Here is a 25473-nt window from a genome sequence, read left to right on the forward strand (position 1 = left end):
CCAGTTGGGCGAGGGGGAAATGCTGCTTTGCATCGGGCGCCTGCTGAGGCATCAGTCTGACCCGGCAGGAAGCGTGACATGTCACAGCTCCAGCAAAGGCAGCGAGCAGCATGTAAGATACCTGAGATCACATCAGGAAAAGGCTCCTGAAGGATGGACAGGAGGTGGGGCCCCGTCCCGCGTGGCTCTGCCCCGTGCAGTGGGTTTTCCTTTGCACGCTTGTGCTGTGTCCAAGTGCTGCTCCCCAGCAGCCGGCACTGCCCTGTGGGATTGCTGGACATACGCAGGCAGGGCTAGGGCATATATGCAGAGCAGGCGCAGCCACGCAGGGTGCACCTGAAGTGAGTTTCACACCTGCACATCCTCCAGTGCTGCTCTGCACCCAGGGGCCAGGCAATGGTTTCACTGCTCAGCAGTGTCAGCACACGCGTCTGAGCTCGGTGCTACAGAACGGCATTACTGCAGCACCCCAGGAGGCCGGGAGCATCTCAGCCTCCTCCAGGACTCGTATTGCCCCCACCACCCACCCCACCAACCCCTCTCTTTCCTGCAAACCCACCAGCAGTCTGTCGCTGCCCCAGTGCAGTCCCGCAGCCAGCCTGCTGGCAGGGAAGGGGATGAAGGTAAATGCTTTTCTGATTAATAAGGATTAATAAGAGGCAGGAGAGCAGCTGGGCAGGGCAGGTCTCATGCCATGGGGACCCCGTGGGAGGTGTAGGGCACCTGTGGCTGGGGTGTGCCTGCAGGAAAGGACCTCTGCCAGCAGGCTGGGGAGCACGCCCACCACCGACGGACCCCGGAGCCTCCGTTTATTTCTGAACAAACAGACAGCAAAGCCAGCTTGTATGAAACCCGATTATTCAAATTTATTAACATCAAGAATTATGCAATGATGCTGTAGATTTTTTTTTTTTATTAACAAATAGAAAACAGACTGTATACAACAGTGACCCCTACAGCACTATGCATCCACAAGGTAAAAATGAATGTGTCCTCCAACATTACCAACCCTGGATTGCTGATTTCAACATAGCTTGGATTCTTAACATTCGGAATACATGTGATAATACAATTAGATACCCTTCCACCACCTTTATTCATAACTCAATGCACTTGAAAGAGGGCTGCTCACTCTGTCTTTAGTGCAAGCATGATATAATAAGGAGTATTAATATATAGTACCATTAAATTAAGTCCAGTAGTCTTGCCACATTGGTTCATTAGAACGTCCTGAAGTAGCAGAAAGTACAATATTCTAATGACTTTTAACATTTGCAGGATAGCAGAAATTATAGATACACCCAACCTCGGAAGCCATGTGTACTCCCCCTCCCCTCCCCTCCCCTGCAGCACCCTGCTTCCCACAGGGAGCAGCCGGGGCTGTGCTCCTTGCCTTTGTCAAATGCTCCAATGCACCTCGTGGCTGAGAGGTGACAGGGTGGCGCTTGCACGGACAGAATCGGGGGGCTAACAAAAGGGCCCGTGTCTCGCTGCTTCTGTCCCAGCCCTGGGGACGTGTGGGGCCCGCTCGCTCCTCCTGCCCCCTCCCCAGCGAGACACACAAAAAGGGGCTCCAGAGCCAGGAGCCCGGGGTTTCGGGTCTCTCATGAACAAGGCGACGACAACTCGCGTCGTGTCGGGATCTGCCAATACACACGGTCACTGGGTGGGTTTGACACGCGTCGTGATAGGACTGAACAGTTTCCAGCTGACAAACGGGACCGCTTCTCCAGTGACCCCGCATGCCCTCCCAAACCTACTCAGGAAAAAATGGGGGAAGGGAAAGGCTAAAAAAATAATTGGTAGCTTAGGTCCAGTTCCATGAAATTTCATATTCTACAGAGGATTTAAAAAGCAGCCTACAGGGAATGGAGCCGGGCAGGAACCACAAGCCAGCTGCTGCAAATTACCAAGGAAGCTGCACTAAAATGGGCAGAACCAGCAGTGACTGGGCTGAAATAAACACAGGGCGGTAAAAAATGTAAAAGCAAAAGGAAATTAAAAAAACAAAAACCCAACTCCCAAAGGTTTGGCGGGTCCAGTTCTGCCTCGGCAAAACATTAAGACTTGCAAAAAAATAAAAAATAAAGAGAGAGGAGATTATAAAAACCACTAGTAACTATTTTACATGTTTAAAAAAAAGATCCCATTCCACCCACCTAAAGCCTCGCTGTGAAATGCAGTCGCGTGAGAGAGGGCGAGAGATGCACATGAGCAGAAATGCAGCCAGAGACTGGAAATGCTTTTGGAGTCAGATTCCCTCGTTTGGCGCTGGGGCGAAGTTCCTAAATGCCGTGGTCAGAACTGGTTGGCGTGGAGGTCAGCTGCCTGGGCAGCGCCTCGGTCTGTACAGAAGGACTGAGGAATGGGCGGCTCTGGCTCAGAGGGACCCGTCTCCACTCCTAGACATCCCCACCGCGACTGGAGGAAAGCACTAGTTACGTTGCATAGTGGTCGAAGCTGCCGAGATACTCCAGCGCCGCTCTGTAGCACAGCTGGTACTGGTCCTGCAAGGCACCGAGGGGGGCAGCGTGAGAAATGGGGACGCGAGGACATCGGGCAGCATCCAGAGACGTCGGCTCCCTTCTATTCTCCCAGCACTGCAGGGAGGATGGGCACTCACCTCTGTCTGCACCATGGCCGGCCGCTGCGTCCGCAAGGTCTTCACCGTCTGGAACATGTCCACCACCCCCTCGTAGCGCATCCTCTCCAGCACGATGCTGAGCGTGATGAAGACGCCTGTGCGCCCGACCCCAGCGCTGCGCAGGGGGAGCAAGAGGGGCAGTTAGAGACCCGCCGGCCTCAGCAGGGGCTGCCCTCCCTGCCCCGCTCCCTGGAGTGGTGCCAGTGTCCCCAGCTCGTGGACCATGGGACCTGCTCGGTGGGGCCAGGAGAGGCTGAAGGGACACTGCCACACAGAGCTGCCCTCTCGGCCCCATGGCACCCACTGATTCTGCCTCTGAGTGCAGCTGCTGTGGCACCATGGCCTGCCCAAAGATTTGTCCATGGAGCTATGCACCAGAATGAGCAGGAACTGGGCTCCTCTCATCACCTGGCAGAAATGTTGCCAATGATAAATATCCACCCATGGACATTGCCTTCTCCTTGTCCCCTGCTTGCCTCTTGCAGGGGGGATGTGAAGTGTGTGGGAGCTGCCGGGCTGAGCGAGGCAGGGGCATCTCCACGGGCTCTCTGCTGAAGGCAGAGGTGGGTGCTGAGCCGTGCCACTCACCTGCAGTGCACCGTGATGGGCCCATCCTGCCCGAACTGCTCCTTGGTCTTGTGCACCTGCCCGATGAAGTCGATGAAGCCCTCTCCTGTCTTTGGCACGCCCTGCTCAGGCCAGTCTGTGAACTGGAACTGGCGGATGGTCCGCGACTGGCCGTCCTGGGGGGGGAACAGGGGTGTTACAAGGGAGCCGTGGGTGAGGGGACAGCGAGAGGCACTCTGCACACACAGACTCTCGCTGCAGGGGAGCCCGTGCTATAAACCTGGCCCCCGTGCACAGCGCCGGCAAGGCACGGGCTGGTGCTGATAGCGATCAGCGAGCTGCTCACTGGGCCCACACCGCTGGCAAGGAAGGAACTTGCGGTGAGAGGAGCAGCAGGCGCGGGGCAGCAGCCCCTCCTGCCTGCAGCGTTAGGCAGCTCCCTGCTTTTTGGTCCCTCCAGGAGCTGCTGTATGCTCCCCTGGCTGCCCAGGGCTGGGCAGAGGCAGCACTCACCCTGGCATCTGTGACCTTGAACTCGCGGAGGATGTACTGCGGCATGTTGTACTCCGCCATGGGGTCCACCACGAAGTACTGGTAGCGGGCGGAGCGCTCCGCGGGCCAGTACTGGTGGCACTTCTCCTGCGGATGAGGAGCACGGTGAGAAGTTAGTACCCACACCCTGCTGATCCTCCCTCCCACTCCCGGGGCTGTGGGACCACAAGGGCAGCCACAGACACCCCAAGGCTGGGGCGGGGTGTGCTGGGCGGTGATGCCCGCAGAGAGCAGCCCCGCAGCCCCCTCCCACCCCGTGCAGGACTCGTACCCGGCCCATCTCGCGCAGCTTTGTCAGCATCACCACGATGGTGGAGTTGTGCTCCCAGAGCATCCGCCAGAAATCCTCCGTGGTCTCGGCCAGCGGTCCCTGCGTGGCGATGTAAGCCTTCTGCTGCCTGTGGCAAACGAGACTGAGCTCAGACCAGCTCCCACAAGCTGGGGGGCTGGGGGAGCTGGAGGCAGCGCCCCGTGCTGCAGCAGACAGGTCTCCAGGGCTAGCCCCAGACACTGTGGGAGGGATGAGGCTGCCCAGCACGTGGCTTCTGAGAGCTCCCCACACACCTGGTGGGCACCACCAGGCACAGGACGCAGACAGGCTGCGAGTCCTTCCTGGCTGAGTGTCCCCGTTCCAGCCCCTCCCTGCCGTTCATCCCCAGTGCTGCTGCACCGAGCCCTTTTGGGAACCCAGGCCTGCCCAGGGGGCTGAAAGCACAGCCTGTGCTTGGCCACAGTCCCAGCTGCACCTCCTGCACGTTTACTCCCTGCAGCACCCACCTCCCCTCCCACGGCACGGGCAGGCACAGAGCAACCGAGTCAGGTCACCTTGAGCACGCGTACCACCTCATACCCAGGGCGGTGAGGAAACCACTTAATACCATAGTGCAAACATTTCTGAGCCAGCCAAATTTGTTCTGTTCCAGCAGAGCATGTCGCGGAGCACCCTGTGTGAGAGCAGCTCCTGTGTCCTGCGTGGCCCTGCCCCATCCCCAATGACAGCACCCTCGGGCTGAGCACGCTCTGCCCCGCTCTCCCAAACCTCCTGACTGATAACTCCTCGTGGAGTTATCCATCAGTGTCACACACTCTGTGTTGATGGAGCAGAGCATCACTGCTCGCTTTCCATCCCGCCCTAGGAACGGGGCAGCAGCACCTACCACAGCGAGATCTGGGCACTTCCCAGCTCCATGCCCCCTGCAGGGGATGGCACGGCCATGGCAGCCCCAGGGGATGCCAGAGCATCGCCCTCGTTCGCCCGCTGGGGAACAGGTGAGTGGGGCACGAGTGGAGCAGCTTAAAGGCTCCGGTGACTCTGAGAAGAGCCAGCTCCTGTGTTCTTGTCCTTTGGTCTGGGAGCACCCAGCCTGGCGCGATCCGTGTGCGGATCCTGGGGCTCGCTCCACCACTGCGGGGCGCCGGAGCCCGCAGGACGAGGGGCTGCATCCTCCCTCCCACCACACTTCAGCTCTCCGCCGGTGCTAAAAATTAATGAACGTGCTGCAGGACAGCTGTAATGTGCAGGATGAAGACAGGGGCTGCTTCAAGGTGGATTTATAAGACATCGTAAAAAGCAGGGAGTGGGTGTGCGCAACGGAACAAAAGAGCTAATAAAGATGCAGCATCCGTGATGCCTGCAGGACCTCGGGCCAACTGATCTCTGCAGATAACACCAGAGGAAGACTGCTCTGCTCAAAGGGAAGGACAGGAAGAGATAACTGCTCCTTGGGGACGGGCTAGGCAGCAGATGAAATGGTACCACCTGCTGTGCTGGCACCCCCCTCTCTGTATCATCAGTGAGTGGCAAAACCAGCATCAGTCGGCTCCAGAGCTGTGACACGGGGTGCAGCTCTCCTGCCAGACCCCAGGCTGCACAGCTCCCAGCCACACAGGCAGGAGGGAAACGAGGCTGCAGGGACAGCTTTTCTCCAGCCCCTTCCTCCCACCCCATTACCCTGTCCCACCCTGAGGGAGCCTGGCTTGCTGTGGTCTGGCTGTGCTGAGAGATTCCCAGAGTTGCTCCCTGTCCGCGCCCTGCCTCCTCTCACCCCTGCACAGGACTTCCCTGCGAGCCCTTCCTGGGCTCAGCTGCTGGAGCAGGGAAGGAGGCACGGAGCTGCTGGGCAGGCAGCGCTGACACCTGCTCCCTTTGGCACTGCTCATCGCTCCTGGGAGGCCACCAGCCCGTCGGCAGGGTTTGGGCAGTGACACACTGGAGCAGGACCTGCTGCATCCATCGCTGCATCCCCTGCTCCTGCGCTGGGTGACCCTGCTGCAAGGGTGCACAGAGAGACACAGGAGCGAGTCCTGTATGTGCGTCACTGGGATTTGGTCTGGATTATTGGCCAGGGACTGGCTGGGAAGGAGATGTGGTCACCAGGCTGTTCTCCTGCATTCCTTTCTCCTGGCACTTAGCATCAGAGAATACATGTATGCTGCCAGCAGTTAGATACAGAAACTCTAAATATTATTGCCCTTCTAGATCTCAAGTTGTGCTTTCTAAAAGGTATCCTGGAGAGCAGAACCCAGCGATGGGCTCTCCAGTATCCAGCATCAGCCCTGTCTGAGGTTCCACAGACCCCCCAAAATCAAGGTGTGGGTGAATGGGCCTTGGGCTCCTGCCTGGATCAATGCAGCGTGAGCATGCTGCTACCCCTGGTTGCTGCAGCTAACGAAGGGGATGGGTTTGCATTAGATGCTGCAGATGTAAAATGGAGTTGCCTACCAGAAGGTCCTGTAAAACACCGCAGGAGCCAGCCAGCACAGCCTCCTGCCCCAGCCATGGGGGCATCTGTCTACAGCAACACAAGCGAGCCTGGCAGCTCTCACTCACTAGCGGTCTTCACACATCATAACTGAAGCTTCTGAGAGGACAGAGACTGACAAAATGCAGCACGATGATCCTCAGCCTGCTTCCAGGCAGCCAGGCCCAATCTGTGGCAAAAGGGAGAAGGCAGCCCTGCCCTGGTTCCTACGTTGGCCCTTACCTGTACCCGTCTATGAAGCTGGCGTTGATGTAATCGGAGCCCTCGACGCCCCGGATGGGCTGCAGACAGACTCTTGTCAGCTCGTATGGCATGATGTTCACGAGGCGGTTCTTGAATTTGTTGCATGGGAGGTTGGCACTGATGAAACGTGAGGTATGTGCTTTAGAGTTGGCCAGCAGCTGCAGGGGGAAGAGAGACGTCAGACCCCGCTGGGCACACAGCAGTCTGGGGTGAAATTGGGACCCCAGCAGCAGGCCTGGCAGGGGCCCCCTGGCACAAATCCACATTCCTTCCTCTCACCGAGGGACATCCCCCGGGGACTAGATCCTTCTGGGCCAGATGGAGGGCTGTGCCTCTGTGAGGAGGCAGGCTGCACCTGGCCGCTCTGTCTCACACTAGGTCGGTCTGCTTTTCAGTGCCGTGTCTGCTGTGGCACCCCTAGCTACGGCACAGCCTTCTGCTGGCTTTCGGTGCATGGCTGCAGGTGACAGCAGTTCCTCTCCAGGAAGCAGCACGGGGAAACCACTGGTGCAGCCCTGAAGCTGCACGTAGGGGAGCAGAGACCCGCACGCGCTCTCTGACCCACGAAGGCCAGCACATGAGGCCGTGCCCCTCGCTGAGCCAGAGACACGGGCTTGGTGGCAGCAGAGAAGGAAGGCTTTCCATCTCCCAGCACTGTCTTGCTATTTACTTCTCACCCCAGAAGAACCCAAGAGAAATGTGAGAACTGTGACATATTTAGGCAAAGATCTATTCTGGGTTACTGCGAGACATTTTATGATTTTATGGTTCCCTTTGAGCCCTGTAAATTGGAGTCATGGTAAATGTGTTACTTAGATCTGCTGGCAGAGACATTCAAACAGAAGTATCCTTTTTTCTTTTTTTTCTCCAAGACTCTCCTAGCATTCCCCGAGCCACCTTTCCCTCTGTGCGTGGCAGCTGGTCCTTGGCTACAGGAGGACAGGGGCCTCTTTGGGAAGTGATGCAGCCCCACGAGATCCTCCTGTATCCTGCTCCCTAAGGTTTCCCAAGCAGTGGACGCTGCCAGGGCACAGAGTGGGGACAAATGTTATTGCTTTTTTAGAATAGAGTTACCAGAGCTGAGCCTAATTCTGTGGCAGCCTTGGGAGGGCTTTCAGAGCAGGTGCCACCACGAGGAGGTGACACCTTCCTTGCTCTGCAGAGGCACCTCTACTGTCTCACGTCCAGGGCACCAGCAGCTCTGCTGACCACAGGCCAGAGCTGCTCAGTTTTTCCCGGTTTATGCAGAAAGTCAATATTTTGCCTCACCTGCTCCTTTGCCATTTGGTGGGAATTCCCGGGGTGAGGCTGTATTGCTGCAGTTCGTTTCACAGCCTGCATGGTCTGCTAGCTCCCTGCATGAACTATATTCCCCTGCATGAGTTCACTGGACTAACGCACCTCACCTGAGAACATGAGCAGTTACCAGAGCTCGTTTCCATCTCCAAGGCTGTAATAAATATTTGCAGCAGGCAGTCTCAGATACGAATAGCAAAATGAGGGCACGGCTTCTTAAAAGCAGTATGTCTTAAAACACTGCTTTCACCAATTCCAGCCACTGAGGCTCGGTGTCTAGGTGGTTAAAAGATAACAGAGCTCAGCATTGAAGAAATGAGACTATAAACGTCTCACATATTTAAATTGGAGCCGTTTCCAGACAAGTTGTTCACAGTAACATCAATTATCACTAACACGATCTGCATCTGATTTCAGATGCAGCTCCTGCTGCACAGTGAACCTAGAGCAGAACGTGCTGCTGCGAACTGCGCATCCATCTGCCTTTTATATTCTCCCCAGAAGCTGCCAATCCAGGGGGGGACCACGGCTGACACGAGCTTTACAATTCAAATGTACTTTAAATCACTGCCTACCTGGTTTAGAAACACGTAAAAGAGTAACTGCCTGTAATGAGCCGTCTCTCTCCTCTCCCAGCCCCTGGACGAGCGTTTCAGTGGGGCTGTGTGGACACACACAGGGCCCCAGGGAGGGGGGCTGCTGGGGCGCTGTCACCAACCTTGAATTCCAGCTCCATCGCAGTGACGCTCTCGCCTGGCGGCACCTGGGTCAGCTTCTGGATGTGAGCGAAGAGGTTGCGTGCAGGCACCTCGGTATTGCCGCATGTGGCTGCTTCCAGCAAGGCCTCGTGGATGAAGATGTACTGGTCCTCCGTCTGCACCATGTAGTTGCGCTGTGAGCGCATGCACGTCACGTGCCCGTAGATGTCCACGGTCTTCTCGTGCTTCATCCGCTCCAGCATGGCGTCGATGACAATGAAGCACCCAGTTCGGCCCACGCCAGCACTGCGGGAACAAAGCACAAGGCCTGAGAGGATGCCGTCCCTCACGGGCACCAGGCGAGCTCTGCTCTCGTGTAGGAGAGCACCCGGATCTGGAGCAGAGAGAAGGCTGCTCCCCACATTGCGGGCTAACGAGCTGAGCCCCAAACAAGAGGTGACAGGAGAAGCAAGAGAGAGTAGCAAGGGAGAGCATGGGAGGCTACTCAGCCCTTCTGCTGTGCCTCTCTCCCTGAAGGAGCAGAAAGGACACGGTGTCACCCTGCTGGTGCAGTGACAGGGAAGGAGAAATGAGTTTGACAGCCAGGAGAGTGACAGCATACACGTGGAGCTGGAAGACGTGAAGTCCAGGCTGGGCTCCAGCACCAATGAAACCCATAAATTTCATGTCTGGTTGTTCCTTAACCTGGGTCACTGTTCCCTAACCCATAAAACGAGGCCAGCCAGCCCCAGAGGGGAAAGCAGCAAGGTGAGGTCATGCATTTCTATGGCGACCCCTTCACTCAAGCACTGGAAGCCTCTCTGCATCTGCTGGAAGGGCAGCAGCGACCCCCAAACTTTTCACCAGGAGAGTGAAAACAACAGACACGCTGTCACGGCATGTAAACACAGGCAGAGATACGGAGCTAGACATTTCCTCATTTATGGTGCAAGTCAGATCCTTAACAGGGCCTTAATATAGCTTGTTTGTGTGTTAATTATATCCCACTCCCATCTGAAACAGAGCATGAAAGAAGAGCATTAAGCACTGCTGGTAAGGCGTATGCCGGAACAGCAATGATGGAGTGGTTTGTTCAGTAATAGTCCCCACTCGGCTGCTGGAGATAAATCTTGCCTGGATAGGATGCTGAGCCTTAGCAGACTAATATTTTTGCTTAAAGAGCTCCCTTTCTACCCCGCTAAAGAGTTCTACTGTAAATACTGTGTATAAATGTTGGTACAGGTCACTGCACGCGTGTCTGTCAACGATGTGCCTCTGAAAGGTACCACCTACTTACACTGGGCTCAGATCACTTCATCTTCAAACTGCACTTCCATTTTTGCAAGAAAACCTGTGTTCTGGGACTCTCTGTACAGCAGTGCTGTTCAACCTGACATAGCAGAAGCAACACAACCTTCACTGCTGGATTGCCATTGCTAATTGCCAATCTGTTCCCAGCCCAAGCACGTGGTGCCGGTTACACTGCCGTGAAACCTTCCCGCAGGACCAGGAGGTGCCACTTCCAGGGGGACAGGGCAGAGCTCCTGCAGCCAGAAGGCAGGAGCCCAGGTGCAGCTTTGTGAACACGCCGTCCTACCTGCAATGGACAACCATGGGCCCGGCATCGGGTGGGTTACAGGCCTTGACCCGTCGCAGGAAAGCTAGGATCGGGGTAGGGTATTCTGGCACCCCGTGATCGGGCCACGCCATGAACTGGAACTGCCGCAGCTCTCGCTTCTCGCTGGAGCCATTCTGTTGAGGACAGAGAAAAGCTTCCATGTGAGGACAGTCTCACCCTAGGAGGGGCACCTGCTGCTGGGGTAACGAGGTATCCCGCCGGCCGGGTAACAGCAGGCATTTAAGGCTGTGTGTGATCACACATTTATTGGGGTTTTGCCGCTGAGAAGTAGGAGGCAAAATATAGGTTCCTTGCAAGGCCTCTGCATGGATGCTCTGAGGAAAGCAGCAGAATGGCTCTGAGCAGTGGAGCAGATGGACAGGAAGGTGAATGAGCCATGAGTCTCCCCACCCCTCTGCACCACGGCTCCCTGGGATGGCCGATCAGCGCCGCGCCTCCGGGGCTGCCCTGCGGAGCCTCAGGGGGTGAGGGATCTGTGCAGCAATGTGGGAGGACTGGCTGGGCGAGCGCTGGGAACAAGATGCCTTCCTGGGGTGTGAGCAGGCCCCCAGCACGGCAGGGCCGTGCTCTGAGGCCGTGCACAGCCTGCCTGCACTGCTGTGCCATGCTGCTGCTAGCGCTGCCTCCGGGGATTGTCCAACACTAATGAGGTACGCAGCAGGCAGGAGAGAAGGGCACACACCAACGGCAGCACGGCTCCTCCATTTGCATTATTAGTGACAGCAGCACTAAAAATCCCCTGCCTCCCGTGTTGTCCATCTAATGGGAGGCCAGCTGTTACATGCACACTCGCCAGAGGCAAGCGTGGCCTCTGCTCAGGGGCCCTCCACAGGGTCTGAGCGCCTACATTAGAGCATCAGGTGTCCTGGCCAAAATCTGACAGCGGCCAGATGCACCCGAGGAACAAGCAGCTGCCTCTGCCTGGGGCCACGCTGCAGCCCCAGGAGCAGCCCAGCCCGTGCCATACCTTGTACAGGGCAAAGGTCCTGACGGTGTAGGTCGCCAGCTCGACTGTGTCCAGCAGCGTGACCTGGATCATCCCGTAGGTTTCTGTACCCCGGCTCGGCCAGTACTGGTCACACTTCACCTGCAGGGAGGAGAGGAGAAAGGGTCAGTGCTTGGCTGCGGCCTTTGGGGTGAGAAAAGGATGGATGTGGAAAAGAATCACCGTGCAACGGGTCCCAAACACCCCTCCTCTCCCCCTCCCGACCTTCACAGCTCCTGCTGCAAGCCTGCTTGGCAGACAGCCCCAGTACATCCCCAGGGCCCCAGCCCTCCTGCTCCTTCCTCTCCCTGTGACTCCCTCCCTGCTCACCTGCTGATGCCCTCCTCCTCCTCCACTATTCACAGCTCAGCATTTGCAACTGACTCCTTCGGCTTTCTCCTCTCCAGCCCTGAGCTCCCTCATTTAATTTGGCACCCTGAGCTCCCGATTTCATCTGGCACCTGGCTCCCACCCCGCGGAGCCGCAGCGCCCGGCTGACAGCAGGAAGACTTCATTCCCACCCCTGTGCACTGCACCGAAAATGGTTTCCCGCCCTAGGAGAGAGGAGTGAATGGAAGATCATCTGTGCTTGTCAAGGAATAGTAAACTTAATTATTAGCCGAGCGTGTTTACAGGGGAACGTGTGGGAAGGGAAACAACAGGCTTAATTAGAAATCAATGAACTTCTGCCTTTTAATTGAAGGCACTTTAAGCACCGTGGGGCTTGTGAGAGCGAAGAAACCACATCCTGCACTCCGCCTGGTTGCCGGAGCACCGTAGCCTGGGGTCAGACGGATGCATCTGCCCCTGCTTTTTGGGGTCTGCACAAGTGCCCGGAGTGGGGCTGCCCGCTGGGTGCCCGGCACCTCCTGCCCTCCATCTGCTCTGCTGCCTCGGCTCTGTGCTCATGGCGTGGCCGGCCCCGTGCGCATCTCTGGAGGGTTCTCCTCCTCGCCTGGCACAGAGCAGCACATTATTTTACGCTGACTGGCTGCAGAGCCAACAACTCGAGGTCACAGACCTTCTTTCACAGCTAAACTCATCCTGTCCTCATGAGCGGGTGGCAGCTGCAGCCGCATCCCCGGCCACCTGAGCTTGCCTCTTCCCGTTTGGGGATGACGTGACCCCTTTCTAGAGGCGGTGGGGGGACAGAGGGGCAGCCACTTGCCCCGTCTGTCCCCCCTGTGCTGGCCTGCCCCTCGCTGCAGCTTGCAGGGAACGTCCCCGAGGCTGACCCACGCCATGGGGACAGCAGTCTCCTCCTGCCACCCACGCACCACGGTGCCGTGTGTGCTTGAGCACAAAACAAACTTCAGAGGAGTTCCCTGTGAGGGATAATAGCAGCGCCCGGGCTGGTAATTGAAAATTATTTATTCATGACCAGATAAGAGTCAGTCACATTTTCTGCCAAATTTACCCATAATGTTTATGCCCCATTTTCAAGCTCTGTAAATTTTATGCTGAAGCCGATGCACTGTGGCACTACAGCAGATAAGAGATGTTTTCTTCTGGCGGTGCTTGCTTCTCATTAACTTAAGGAGCACGGTAATGTCCTCAACAGCCACTTATGGCAGCTCTGCTGAGTGCTTCCTGTCCCTCCCCTTCGGTGCCCTGTGCCCAAGAGCAGCCGGGCACCTCTCCTCGGCTCGAGAGCTCTGCTCTGCTCCTGGCCTGACTCACAAGATCCAAATGGCACCGAGGGCTGGAGCAGGACCTGGCTGCCAGCGTCCCCTTGCCCCAGATCCCCTGGCTGAGCACCCCTCTGCACCCCTGCCTGGGGACACGGAGCCCCACGAGATGTTACAAGCTGGGGATGGCTGCTCAGGGTCGGGGCTGGGACAGAAGGAGCCTGGAGCTGCTCGGGGAGACCTCCCTCCTCCACCCTGCTCTGTCGGGCTCTTGAGGATAGCCCAGGGAGGGAGAAATCCTGCTTTAATGCCTCTGTCGTGCAATGCGCCCCAGCTGGGACACGCCGTGCTCGCAGCTCCGGGAAAGCTAATCTACAATGTGTGTTTCTGAACTGCCACCGAATGATTCTGAAACTGATTGTAAAGCTTTGAAGGCAGCTAAATTGCACAATCCAGCCATTTCTATCCTTTATGTGCCTCTCGCTTTGTGAAAACATGAAAAAGGGAGGATGATTTGGACCATCAAGCCAGCTGAAATTGCAGACCATAAAAGCTGATGCTCTTTAAAGATTTTTTCCCCCTGCAGCTCAGGAGCCCTTTAAAGCAGTGTCACCCCCACAGGGCTGCAAAGCTTCTGCTGGTCCTGGTTGGCTTATCTGCAGGCAGCACTGCCGAGAGGGACAGGAGAGCTCACCTGGGAAGGAGGCAGAGCCTGCCCTGCGCTGGGCACCTCACCACGCGGCCCCGCTGCCCCCTGCAGCTGCAGACACAACCCTGTGCCTGCTCTGAAGGCCCTGGACAAGGGGACTTTCCAAGGTCACCCATGGTAAAGCCTGCAGCTCTCCTCAGGGCTCTGGTCACCCCCTGCCCGTGACAGGGTCTCCCAGCCTGTCCTGTCACCAGAAGACTGGACCCAGCCCCGCCACACGCACCGTGTTTGGGAGAGAAACCAATGCTGCAGAGGTCATTAGGGGATGACACGACGGGAGTGTGCTGGGGGGAGATAATGCACAGCTCAGCAGCACAGACATGTCAGGCAAAGACAAGTGCCTGGGGGGTCGAAGGGAGCTTGTTATCTTGGAGGAACACGCACCTTGGAGTGCCTTCGCACAGCCCAGCAGCCCAGAAGTTGAGTGAGTCAGGACTCCGGGCATGGATTTGCTTGGCAACCTAAAAGGGCTTTTCCTTGCACTTCAAACATATGCTCCAGACTGAAATGGGGAATCACAAAGTCCCTGAATGATTCCTCACTGAAGAGAGTGAACCATCAGCACCTTCTGGTCTTGCTCAGCCCATTTGCTGGGAAGGCAGTGCTGCGCATTTTTACCCCCTGGGTTGGGTTGGGGAGGGTGAGAGCCATGGGGTACAGGAGTTTGGGAAGCACAGCACAAAGCTGGGCTGCATCTCTAGAGGCAGCTCCTCTCCGAGGAGCACTGGTTTCCCTGCAGGCTGTAGGGCATTTGCAGAGCCGGGGAAGCCCGTGAACAAAGCCTATTTTCACACAGGCAGGAAAAGCAGATCTGTTTTGCCATGGTGATCTGTTGCTCCAGCTGCTTCCTTGCAGCCAGCGTGGGCTGGGACACCCCTACCAGCATTTTGGTGCCGAAGCTTTGAAACGGAGGGAAAGCGTGCGGGCAAAAGTTTCAACTAAACCCAAACTTGACAGCTTCTGCTTCTCAAGAACGATCTTATTGGGCTAAAAATAGCCAGTGCTTCACAGCTTGAGTGCACAGCCCCTTCTCCTGCTGTTGGCATGGCAACGCTAAAATATTCTGCAAGCACAAATGCTCACCACTAAAATTTTACTTTTAGGAACACGAGAGGCAGACGCTGCCTCCTGCTTGGGCAGCCTTTGCCCAAAGGGCGCATCTGGGCACGGGAGCACGTTGGTCACAGCACAGGAACTGCGGCCTCAGGGGCTGAGCTCTGTCGCGAGCCACCACCCACGGCGAGGGCTCCTGCTCTGCTCCTTCCTCTCCACCTCGCGCCCTTCCCACGGCTTGCAGGCAGCTTTGCATTTATTACATCAGAATATCTAATCTTGGCAGCACGAGCCCATCGTTTATACATGTTGTCGTTGGACAAGGCACAAATTAGCCTTCTCAGTGCAGCGAGACCCCGTCAGCCGTTCCCTGCATCGCCAGAGCGCTGTCACTTCGGGATGCTGCCGGTACCACCCACCCGCTGCAGCTCTCGGCCTGTGGGATGCAGCCCCCGGGCTTTCAGAGCCTGTCAGCACTCCCTCCACAGAGCTCTCCTCCTTTGGCACGAGTGATGTGGGCAGGGAAAGGCTGGATGGGTGTGCACAGACATTTGGGCACGGCAGAGGCTGTTGGGTAGCACAGTGACAGGAGGCTTTGCCACCCTTTTGCCCCACAGGGAGATGCTCCCAAGGACCTGCCTCTCCCTGGGCTCCCTCACGCCATGCACTGCTCCCACCCCTCTCTCCTGCTCACGCTGCCAGCTCCAGAACAGCAAGGAAGCACAGACTGTACCCTGGACTTCTCCTCCAGCCTGGTCATCATGACTATCGTCGCTGTCCTCTGCTCCCACACCATCCTCCAGAAGTCGCTGAGGGTTTCTGGCAGGGGTCCCTGCGTGGCGATGTAGGCGTTCTGCTTCCGATAGCCGTCAATGTAATTGGCGTTGATGTAATCACTGCCTGGGACCCCTGAGGAGAAAAGAAAAGGACAAAGTGTTACTCCGGAGACACCCCACAACCCTGCGCCTATCACTCTGCTGGGTCCTGCAGGCAAAGGTGGATATGTTCACAGGGCTCTTAACATGTCTCCTTTACAGGGTGTGGCCAGCATCTCTCGCAGGGTCCCTGCAGAGGACAGGGATGGTGCCTGAACAAAGGAGAACCCTTTGTAGCTACCACATTAATGCAACAATCAGGCAGAACCAAAGCGGAGAGACAGCTGCCACCCGCACACAAAGGGAAGTTCACAGGCAGGAATATTAAGGAACTCGTTTGGCCCCAAGCAACTGATTGAAATAATTGTCTTAAATTCACCAGCTATTTGTTATGGTCCTAGAGCACCTTTCAGAACGAGGCTGCTTCATTTGTTTGTCTCTGTTCGCAGGGGATGTCGGGCAAGGGATGTCCTCCTGCCCCTCCTGCAGGGACCAGTACCCTGGAGGAGCCAGAGGCCTTCCTCCCACCGCCCCCCGGACCCTCCTGGGGTGAGACCCTCCCTGCTGCCTGCTGGCAGAGGCTGCTCCAGCTCTTGCCCTGCCTCCAGCACCTTGAGGAAAGGATTTTCCTGTAAAGGCCTTTAAAATGCAAACACACAGTTACTAGAATGAATGCGGCAAAGCACGGGCCTGGGGCTGTGTTTCCAAACCCCAATTCAGCACGGGCTGCCTGGCTGCCAGGAGGGGAAGCAGCAGGAATCTCCTTGTCCCCCAAGGAGAGAGCATCTGCATTTCATTAGAGGAAGGAAACAAAGCTGGGGGGCTCCCCCTCGCCCTTTTGTCCTGGGCATTTCTTTTTTTTTTCCTGCAGGTCTCAGCAGCCTCCAGCAGCAACAAAGCACAGCTTGGGGAAGCAGCAGCAGCCAGGCCTGGCAGGGCACTTGGGGAACACAGACACCACTAACAGCAACCGAGTCATGCTGGAAAAGAGGGACTGTCCCCCTTGTGCTCACCCCACAGCTGCCTAGTTAAGGGGGTTTGCCCGTGATCCTGCACCCCAAGGCTTTGCATCACTGCTGCTGCCAACAGGTCCTGCTGTGAGGGACCACCTAGACATCCCCCTCCTCCCCTAAAGGATCAGTGGTGCATTAGCATTAGAAAAGCCACTTCCATCCCAAGGAAAAGGATGCCAGTGGCTGCGGGACCACCTGTATGCAAAGCCAGTCTCTTCCCCAGGCAGGGGGGGCACCGAATTAGCTGCATCTTCCTCAGCACCCACGAGCAGATGTAGGTGTGATGCACAGGGCTGGGTGCTGACTTACAATGAGGATGGGTGAGCCTGGGTTTCGGTACCTGCCCTCCAGCTCCTCTGCACGCACAGGGACTGCAAAGCAGGCACTGAAAGCAGGCGTTAGCCCTGGCCCCACAGATGTGCAGCATCCTGTGGTGCTGGTTCTCTCGGTGCTGTGAACACCAGGGCCCAAAGCATCTCCCACCAAGCAGGGGGACGTGTGAGCCTGATGTCCCAGGGGAAGGGCACCCTCAGCTCTGGGTGTTACTTTGCACAAACACCAACAAGATCTAGGGGAAGATGCTGGCCCTGCAGCCACGCTGGGGTGGGGGCTGCAGGGCCAGCAGGCCCTTGACCTGCTTCCAAGCACCTCTTGGTGCTCAGTGTTTCTCAGTGTTTGCCCCTGCTTGACTGAGAACAGGAAAAGGGATGGTTCCCTGCCACAGCCGTGCCCAGCCATTTGCTGGGGTGCCCACCACGGTGCCACTTACCATCGATGGAGGTCAGGATGACACGCGAGTGGTCATACGCGATCACGTTTGCATAGCGGTTTTTGGGCTTGTTCACTTCCAGGTTGGAGTTCTCCCAGGTGAACTGCTGCCCGGGATCGATGGACTGCGGAGAGAGGGGGAGGGAGGCAGGAGTGGTTAGAGCCGAGCAGGATGCTGCAGCACACACACGTTTCAGCCAGGGCATCTGCATTTCCCCGAGCGCCTTTCCCCAGGCCAGACACACCTGCCTTGGCTGTCCCGGGCCACGTTGTCGAGCCAGACCACACCAAAACCCCATCCCCGGTGGAACCTGCCTCCAGCAACCTGCATGCAAAGCAGCCCCTCGCTGGGGCAGCCCTCGGCTCTTTCTGTGTGCTCATCCTTTCCTCCAGAGCTACCCATCAGCAGAAGCTTGGTCTTGTGCCAGGGCTCCACAGGGACCTGACTGCGCAGTTCTTGACCTAGAGGTTTTATGAGATGTTGAACTGCAGTCTCCTGAAATATAGCAAGCCCTGGGTATCTGCTGCCCCGGGAGCTTTGGGTATTAGTGTCCTGCAACACAGCTGAGGAGCTTCTGCCAGGGAATAGTCATGAAAATTGATAGGTTACTATCCACTGCTCCAGCTACTTATGCAATGTAAACATCTCTCGTTTGAGTTAATAGAGTGACAAGGAGCTATAAACCTGGAGAACAGACGTGGTTATAAATCTTGGCCTGAGGCCTGCACGCCGTGCATCTGCCTGAGAAGCGCACATCCCGATCCCGCGCCCCGGCCTCGCACACCCCGCGCTTCCCCCTCAGGCCAGGGGCTGGTGCCTGCACCTGGGCGCCTGCCCGGCTCCTGCCCAGCCAGGCGGCCTTGTCCCAAAGCTTCTTGGCATCACGGCTGGTGCACAAAGGCCGGGGAAAAGGGCCTGTCCCAGAAGCACCTCCGAGAGGGGATGGCCCCTGGTGAGGGGCAGGTGAGGCACCCGCTGAGGCAGCTGCCTCGTGCAGGGACTTGCTCTGCTCACACAGCCTGGGGCAGGCACCTACAGCAGGAACCAGTCATCCCATTAATCCCCCCCACTGGTACCAGCACAGGCAAAGCCTCTTTAAAACCCACACTCCAGCTCGGGGCCCCTGAAGCTCTGGCAGCCCACAGGCATTGAGCAAGCAGGCTGGGGAAGCACCGCGTGCTCTCCTCTGCAGAAACCCACGTCCATCGCCTGGCACAGAGCCACGGCCGGAGGGTTCTCAAGCAATAAAACACCCCCGAGTCAGCCAGCTCCGGCTCGGCCGTGAGCAGAAGGCTGTGCTGGGAAGCACAGCTCCCTGACCGGGCTGACCTGCACAGTCCCCTCTGTCCCTCTGCTCGGCATCATCAGCCACCATCCACGCACGGGGTGACACCATCGCTGTCCTCTGCTCTCCTGTGCCACTGGGCAGGCACTTCCCACCCCAACCCAGCTTGGGTACAGAGCTCGGGCACTGCTCTGATGGCTGTGCCAGCCCTGAGGGCACGGGCTAGCACCGTGCCAGGTGGCAGCCGCCTGTCCCCAGGCCACCTTCCTGTCCTGCAGCAGCACGTCGTCCGCAGGCGGGGAGGCCAGCGCTGACGGAAACACACAGGAGGATGTGACATCACAGAGATGCTAATAGGTAGTTTGGGAAATGTAGGATGTAAATAGACATTTCCCACAGAAAACCTGTAATTTTCTATTATTAGTGTAATAAGCAGGCAGCAGCAGCGCTCGAAGGCGCTGCAGCAGGGACGGGAGGAGCGAGACTGCAAGCGCCGCTCCTGGCTGGGAGCCCACGGCCCCACACGCTCCTCAGCCCAGGCACAGGAACCCCGGTGCCTCTTTGGGGCACTTGGGTCCAAACCTCCTGGAACGATGCTTCGGCTGCCGAGGAGCAACAGAAGAAAGCAGCAGCCTTACCTGCACCCTGGGAGCACTTGCCCAGCGCTGGGCACAGGTGGGCGCTGGGGCCAGCCCTCCTTTTGCAGCAGGGGCAGGCAGAGCTGCGCGCACTTGTTGGTGCTCAATCCATGCTGCAAACCTCTGCCAAAAGGCTGCAGGGCTGCCCACGCTGCGGGGTGCAGCCAGCTTCTGCCCAGCAAGCTTGAGTCCTGCCACGGTGGTGGAAAGGGTTTTTTCCTCGGGGAGACAAGGCTGCCAAGAGCCCCCAGAAGCGAGGAGAGGCATCAAGGTGCTGCCATTAGGGTTAATTGCTTTGATGTGCAATGAGGATGTGCAGAAATGGTCTAATCATCATCAGCCTCTTAAGAGGGCAAACAGGTGAGAAAGTCAGAAGTAATACAGCACCTGAGTGCAAAGAGGGTCTAATTAAATACTCCTGCAAATTAGTGACTCATTTAGAAGTAAAATGATTTAATTTAAACTCTGGTGATGAATTAATGTACACCTGTTCCCCCCTTTAAGGCAAACAAATGAGTAAATAAACGGGAGGCTGATGGGCTGCTTGGAGAGCAGTTGAAGCCCATTACGTGGAGCAGCAGTTGGCAACTCTTGTGCCATCTCCACTTGATGCTCTGCAACCCTGGTCTATGGCAGCACTGCTGTTTCCCGACTTTGTTCCACAATTGCCTGGCACTGGGAAGCTTCTCTAACTCCTCTCTGGGGCTCGCAGGAATCACCGCTTTGTCCCAAAACACAATGAGAGTAACACTTTCAACTCAGCCTTCCTAGAAAGCAGAAGGGAAACTGGAAGGAAATGAGCCAGGAGCAAACTTAAAAGCACCGTGATTTTTAGTTTTGCTTTGCTTTAAAGAGACAGGGGAGATGTTGTAAGACAGCAAGTGCAAATTAAGAAAAAAGCCCAATTAGTAAAACTCCTCCTTCCCAGCATGGAAGTGCAAGGAGCAATCTCTCTGAAGCAGCTCAGGGATCCCTGCTGCTACTGCCATCAACATAAAGACGGAGCCAGGCCATTGAAATGGGATTGGAAAAGAGCTCTTTCCTCGACAGCCTCGAGAGCACTTTCCAAATGCCTTGAAAACATCCCTGGGTGCCAGTTTGTCTCTCGGATGCCATCCGCCTTGGGCTTGCTGCCCCCTCTTCCTCAGCACAGCTCCCAGACCTGGCTGCGGGCTGTGTCCCTGCTCCGTGGTGGGGCAGGGACAGCTTGGCCACCACGGGCTGCGTGGCTGTGCCCCCGTGCTGCTCTGCGGCCCCGGCTGCTGCACAAAGGCACGGCGAGGGGAAGGCGCTCGGGCTGTTAGCGCTTCCCAGCCTCCTGTGAAATCAAGCACATTAGCACAGGCATTGACCGCTGTCAATCTGTGCCACGTCTCAAATGAGGACATAATGCGCTCCCGAATCAATGGCTGGCACTGCTTCAGCCTTATTATTCCTCTTACCGGAACGTGAGTGCTGTGTGCCTGCCAGGCCACTTCCCGATTAGCCCATTACGCTCGCAACGTGCAGCTCCCCGGGGGCTCTCCGGACCCCTGCAGCAGCACCCTGGGGCTCAGCACCCCTGGGGACCCCAGTGCCGCTCCTGCTGCCTGAGCAGGGTCCTACTGCTCCCTGCCAAGAGCATTGGGGGCTTCGTGTCCTTGGGGGCTTTGGGGGAAATGCCAGTGAACAGAGGGTTTGGGCAGGGTGCCCCGGAGGGGCATGCCAGAGGGACTGGGCACAAGGGGCAGCAGCCTCAAGTCGCAGTTTGGACACAAGGAAAAAGTTCTCTCCTGGGCACGTGGTGCAGGGCAACGGCAGCACCCCCAAGGGAGCAGGAAGCAGCCCCATGTCTGTGTTTGCTAATGGGTGGATCCCATGGTCAGGATGCCATGTGTGCGTGCACACTCGTTGCACACTCATTTCTACACTGCAGGCATTCCTCAGCTCAGCGCAAGATCCCGCCGTATCCACGGGCTGCAGCATGGGAAGGCGGCCCACAGGAGGAGCTCCAACACAGCCACAGCACCCGCCAGCGCCTGCCGATAAATAATTAAGGGCCTTGGCCTCCCTTCCACTTACTTAATTCCATTAATCCCACACTGTAAATTCACTGTAGCTCTCGCTGTATGCTAAAAATGAAATACCCTCCTGGCACAGCCGGGCCGGGACGCATGCCAGGCCCTTGCCCTCTGCTCCCCCCAGCCCTGCTGCAGCTCCCAGCCTGCAGCTGAGCCTCTCCTGCGGCACCGGTGGGAGCGGGGGGCCCGGCTGGGACCCTCGGGTTGAGGGCAGACCCTCAGCACGGGAGCCTGCTCTTGTGGCACCCGGCATGCAGCTCGCTCTTCGCTGGCTTTGCCGCCCCGGCTGCTCGGCCCCGCGGGCTGCCAGCAGGTGTGAGCGATGTTATTTGTTCCCTGACCTGTGCGAATGGAGGCCAGGCCATGCTGAGAGATCTCTGCCGCCCTCCCTGCTTCCTCCGCAGGCGTGCGAGGAGGTGCCCACAGGTCTTGTTTCGTGTCACCCGTGTCTGGGTTACCCCGCGACCGCCGGCAGGAGCGAGGCAAGTGCCAGACTGATGGCTCTAGGCAGCTGGCCTCGGCGGTTGAAGTGCTGTTAAATATTTGCTCTCTGCCTGGGGTGCCGCTGCTGCTGGAACGGGAGCCATCTATTAACAGCCCTGCACCCCGTGGAGCCGTCAGGCTGCTCTGCAGAACCACTCAACACGCAACCCTTCCCCAGCACAGCCCAACAGCAAACGGGCTGTAGGGGTTCAGCAGCGAAACCTGCCTCCCTCGGCTCTCCCTGCGCAGCTCTGCTATGCCCCGTGTGGCAGCACGACCCTGCCGTGGGGACACCAGGACTTTTCAACTGCTGGGTCACTGCTCGCAGCGGGGGCTCCCGCTGGGGCTGCACAGCCTGCTCCCTCCCACCCCTGCTCTTTCCACATCCTCTCTGCAGGTTCCCTTATCAGCAGTGCCCGCCAGGCGTGCCCTGCCCCGTCCTGCCCTCCAAGCACAGCCCCGAGGGGAGCCGTCACCATGCCAAACCCAGGGAGTGGGATGAGAGCAGACCCATCGCACCAGCACCCCTGCCCATCTCTGCCAACTCAGTCCTGGATTATTTTTTTTCCCAGGATCTCAACTGGGAAATGGCTGTAATGATCCCCACGTGCCAGGAAGGGGCAACCATTTCTGCTCTGGGGCCCGTCCTAGTGTCAAACACCTTATGAACCTGTCATGTTTGGTAATTTCTGTCTGATGAGGAGTCCGATGCAGCAGAATCCAGGGGTAAAAGATTACATGCAACAATCAGCTCCTTAACAGCTGCTTCAACATGAAAAGCACAACTGATTGGTGCTCTCAACCAGCCGCGATACTCCAAAGAAAGAGAAATGAGGAGAGAGCGGCTCATGAAAACAGCCAAGAGAATTTACTTAAGGCTGCTTTTTTCCCAAGCAGCTCCCACAGCTCGGTGTTATGCTGCAGGCTCTGAGTGGTGCAGACCTTGTGTGAGGACGGCAGCGCCCGGGCGCCGGATCCTGCCGCAGCCCCGCGGCGCAGCAGAGGCGCAGCCCGCACGCAGCACAGCGGCCATCCCTGCTTAACATTTCAGCTGGACTCATCACGAAAGGCCCGAGGCAGACAGATATGACTGCGTACCTCGGCGCTGCACTCACAGGACCGACACGAAAGTGCAAGCAACTGCAAGAGAAGCACATTATTCCTCCAGACATTTCCCAAGCCGCAACGCGGGGCTGGAGCTGTTGAACTCGCAGCTCCTCTCCAGCCTGGGCAGCGGTGTGCGGAGGGACAGCGAAGCCTCCTCTTAGCATCTTGAAGCAAACAGGAGCTCCGTGCCTCCCTCAGGTACACGCAGCTCACCCTTTGAACTAGCTGGAATTCGTCCCTCACCTTCTCAGCGCAGAGATCTGCTTTCCCTTTCCTGGCGTGTATAATTTTACCTCGTGGGGAAATGTTCTAATCTCATCTCATGAATCAGTACCAGTATGCTGCAGGAAGGGGAGGCCACGGGCACCAACAGATAACAATTCAAACAGAAGTGATAACACATGCGAAGGACACATCCCAAATTTATTCCCTCTTTAATACGAGTGGGGGGTTATTTCTAAGTCCCCTACAGCTCAAGAGGGTCCTGCACGCAAGCACAGGAAAACAGAGCCTGCCAGTACTGCTCTCAGCTGGCAGAGGAATTTTTCCCTAAATTTTCAAGTTTCCAACCTCATCACCCAGCCTGCAGAGAGGTGAGAAAAGCAAGGCAGCCCTTGTGCTGCTCGGCCCCGTCCCCTGCACACATTCACCCCCTTGGCAAGTCACCCTCAGGGGAGGATGGGCATTAAGGGGCTGGGGCCAGAGGTGCCGTGCAGGATGGGGGTGTCACCAAACGTGTACCGTGTGCCCATGTGAGCATGAAGGCAGCATCAGTGCGGGTGGGGACAGTGCCCAGCCCTGGAGGCACGTCCCTGGGGGAGTTTGCAGCTCAGGACTGCCTGGGGGCAGCGGGACATCAGCAGAGCTGAGCTGCAGGGGCTAACACCAGCAGGGTGCAGCGGCATGCAGGGGGGAAGAGGCGCAGAAAGCAGGGCAGGAAACCCGAATGCCTGCTTGTTTTCGAGGGGCGGGCTGCCCAGCAGAGCGGAGAAGCACAGCCCAGGCGGGTGGACACAAGCTCCCATTCACTCCCAGGGCTGTAACCATGGTGGGAGCACGGCGTGCTGCGGCGCATTCGGCCGTTTCCCTGCACGAGCCATGCTCCGAGCGCTCAGGGCGCGTTCCCACCGCTCGGGGCTGGCAGGGATTGCTGGCAGGCTCCCAGCCTGGCTCGGGGCCCACGCAGGCGATGCTGCTGCGGGGGAGGCATCGCTCGCAGCTCCCGAGCCCTCTCCGCTGGGGGTCCGCCCCAAGCCCCGGCTGGCAGGGCTGTGCCCCGCTGCCCGGCACGCTCCCACGCTCACCTCGTACTCCTGGGAGAACTTCAGCCCGTCGTTGGCCTTCAGCCGGTCGATGTTGTCGGCGAGGTCCGTCACGGGGATGGGGGGGTGGTCGCGCATGCCTGCGGGTGCGACAAGGAGGGAAGGGAGGAGAGGGAACGGGTCACAGCTCTGCGTGCCTTGGGGGGGGGGGCTCGACAGCAGCATGTGCACAGCAAAACCAAGAGGTGGGCGCGAGGCGGACACGCGGGACGGACGATGTGAAGCGCCGGGCGGGATGGAGAGGAGGTCGGCGAGACCACGCGGCATGCGGCACGCGCTCTCAGAGCACACGGTTCAGTGAAAACGAAAAGAAAAGTGATGTGCAGAATGGGCATGACCGGGTGAGCATGCTCAGACACTACAGCCACGGGCACCCAGAGCAGGCCACGCAGCGGGCAGGGGCTCGGGAAAGCCCCCGATGGGAACAGGCCTGGGGGTGCTGTCGGGGTGATTCCCAGGCTCCCACACGGGCTGGGGTTGAACACGGGGGTTCTCTGGCACTCTCACCACCAAGGGTTGAGGCTGATCCTCCTGCTTAGCCCTAACTATGGCATTAGCCAAAAGGAAACTTGCCCGGACCTGCGGCAGGGGAAGCCCCTGCAAGTGTATGAGCACAGCGTTACGGGGCGGGCATCGCCCTGTCCTCTGGGGAGTTGGGGAAAGGTGGGAATGACCCGATGGAGGAACTGCTGCTCCCCAGGTCGGGGGTGGCACGAGTCTGAGAGCTGAGGGGCAGCTCTGCTCGCTGCAGGGCAGCTCAGTGCCTTCCTGTGGCCGGGGCAGAGCCGGCTCCAGGGCCCAAAGCCCAGCTCTGCTGGGCTGGGACGTGCAAACCACTGAGCTCTGGGATTCAGGGCTCAGCCACCGCCACCTCCTTCCCTGAAGCTGAGATGGTGACTTGGCAGGAACGCGGCTGTGAAACACCTCATCCAAAGCCTGGCTCATCCAAATCCCAAGGCTCATGACTCCATCGGCTGCTCTGTGGGTTTCCCAGAGCCCCCACGTGGGAAATAATGATTATTAATAGGCTGGAGCTGTTGATTCACACCCAGGGAGACGGGCTGGAGCATGGCCAGGAGCTTCTCGATGGCTCTGGAGCCTGAACGCTGCCGCAGATGGCAGCGGTGGGCCGCCGAGGTGATGGA

The 25473-nt window shown here is 57.8% G+C and overlaps 1 protein-coding gene across 17 annotated transcripts in view; it reads right to left on the reverse strand.

The window, feature by feature from the left end:
- Positions 1–844: 844 nt before the first annotated feature.
- Positions 845–25473, reverse strand: part of PTPRF (protein tyrosine phosphatase receptor type F) — a 365710-nt gene continuing 341081 nt past the window's right edge. For all 17 annotated transcript variants that reach the window (XM_032192691.1, XM_032192685.1, XM_032192690.1 and 14 more), the window contains 12 exons: positions 24311–24408; positions 17434–17557; positions 15510–15685; positions 11369–11488; positions 10360–10514; positions 8783–9068; positions 6748–6926; positions 4035–4161; positions 3725–3850; positions 3233–3387; positions 2624–2759; positions 845–2507 (listed from right to left, as the gene is read on the reverse strand). In XM_032192691.1, coding sequence (XP_032048582.1) covers positions 2439–2507; positions 2624–2759; positions 3233–3387; positions 3725–3850; positions 4035–4161; positions 6748–6926; positions 8783–9068; positions 10360–10514; positions 11369–11488; positions 15510–15685; positions 17434–17557; positions 24311–24408 — 1751 coding nt within the window. In that variant the 3' untranslated portion in view covers positions 845–2438. The remainder of the gene's footprint in view (positions 2508–2623; positions 2760–3232; positions 3388–3724; positions 3851–4034; positions 4162–6747; positions 6927–8782; positions 9069–10359; positions 10515–11368; positions 11489–15509; positions 15686–17433; positions 17558–24310; positions 24409–25473) is intronic.

This window comes from Aythya fuligula, chromosome 8 (genome assembly GCF_009819795.1).
Source record: "Aythya fuligula isolate bAytFul2 chromosome 8, bAytFul2.pri, whole genome shotgun sequence".
Lineage (NCBI taxonomy): Eukaryota > Metazoa > Chordata > Aves > Anseriformes > Anatidae > Aythya > Aythya fuligula.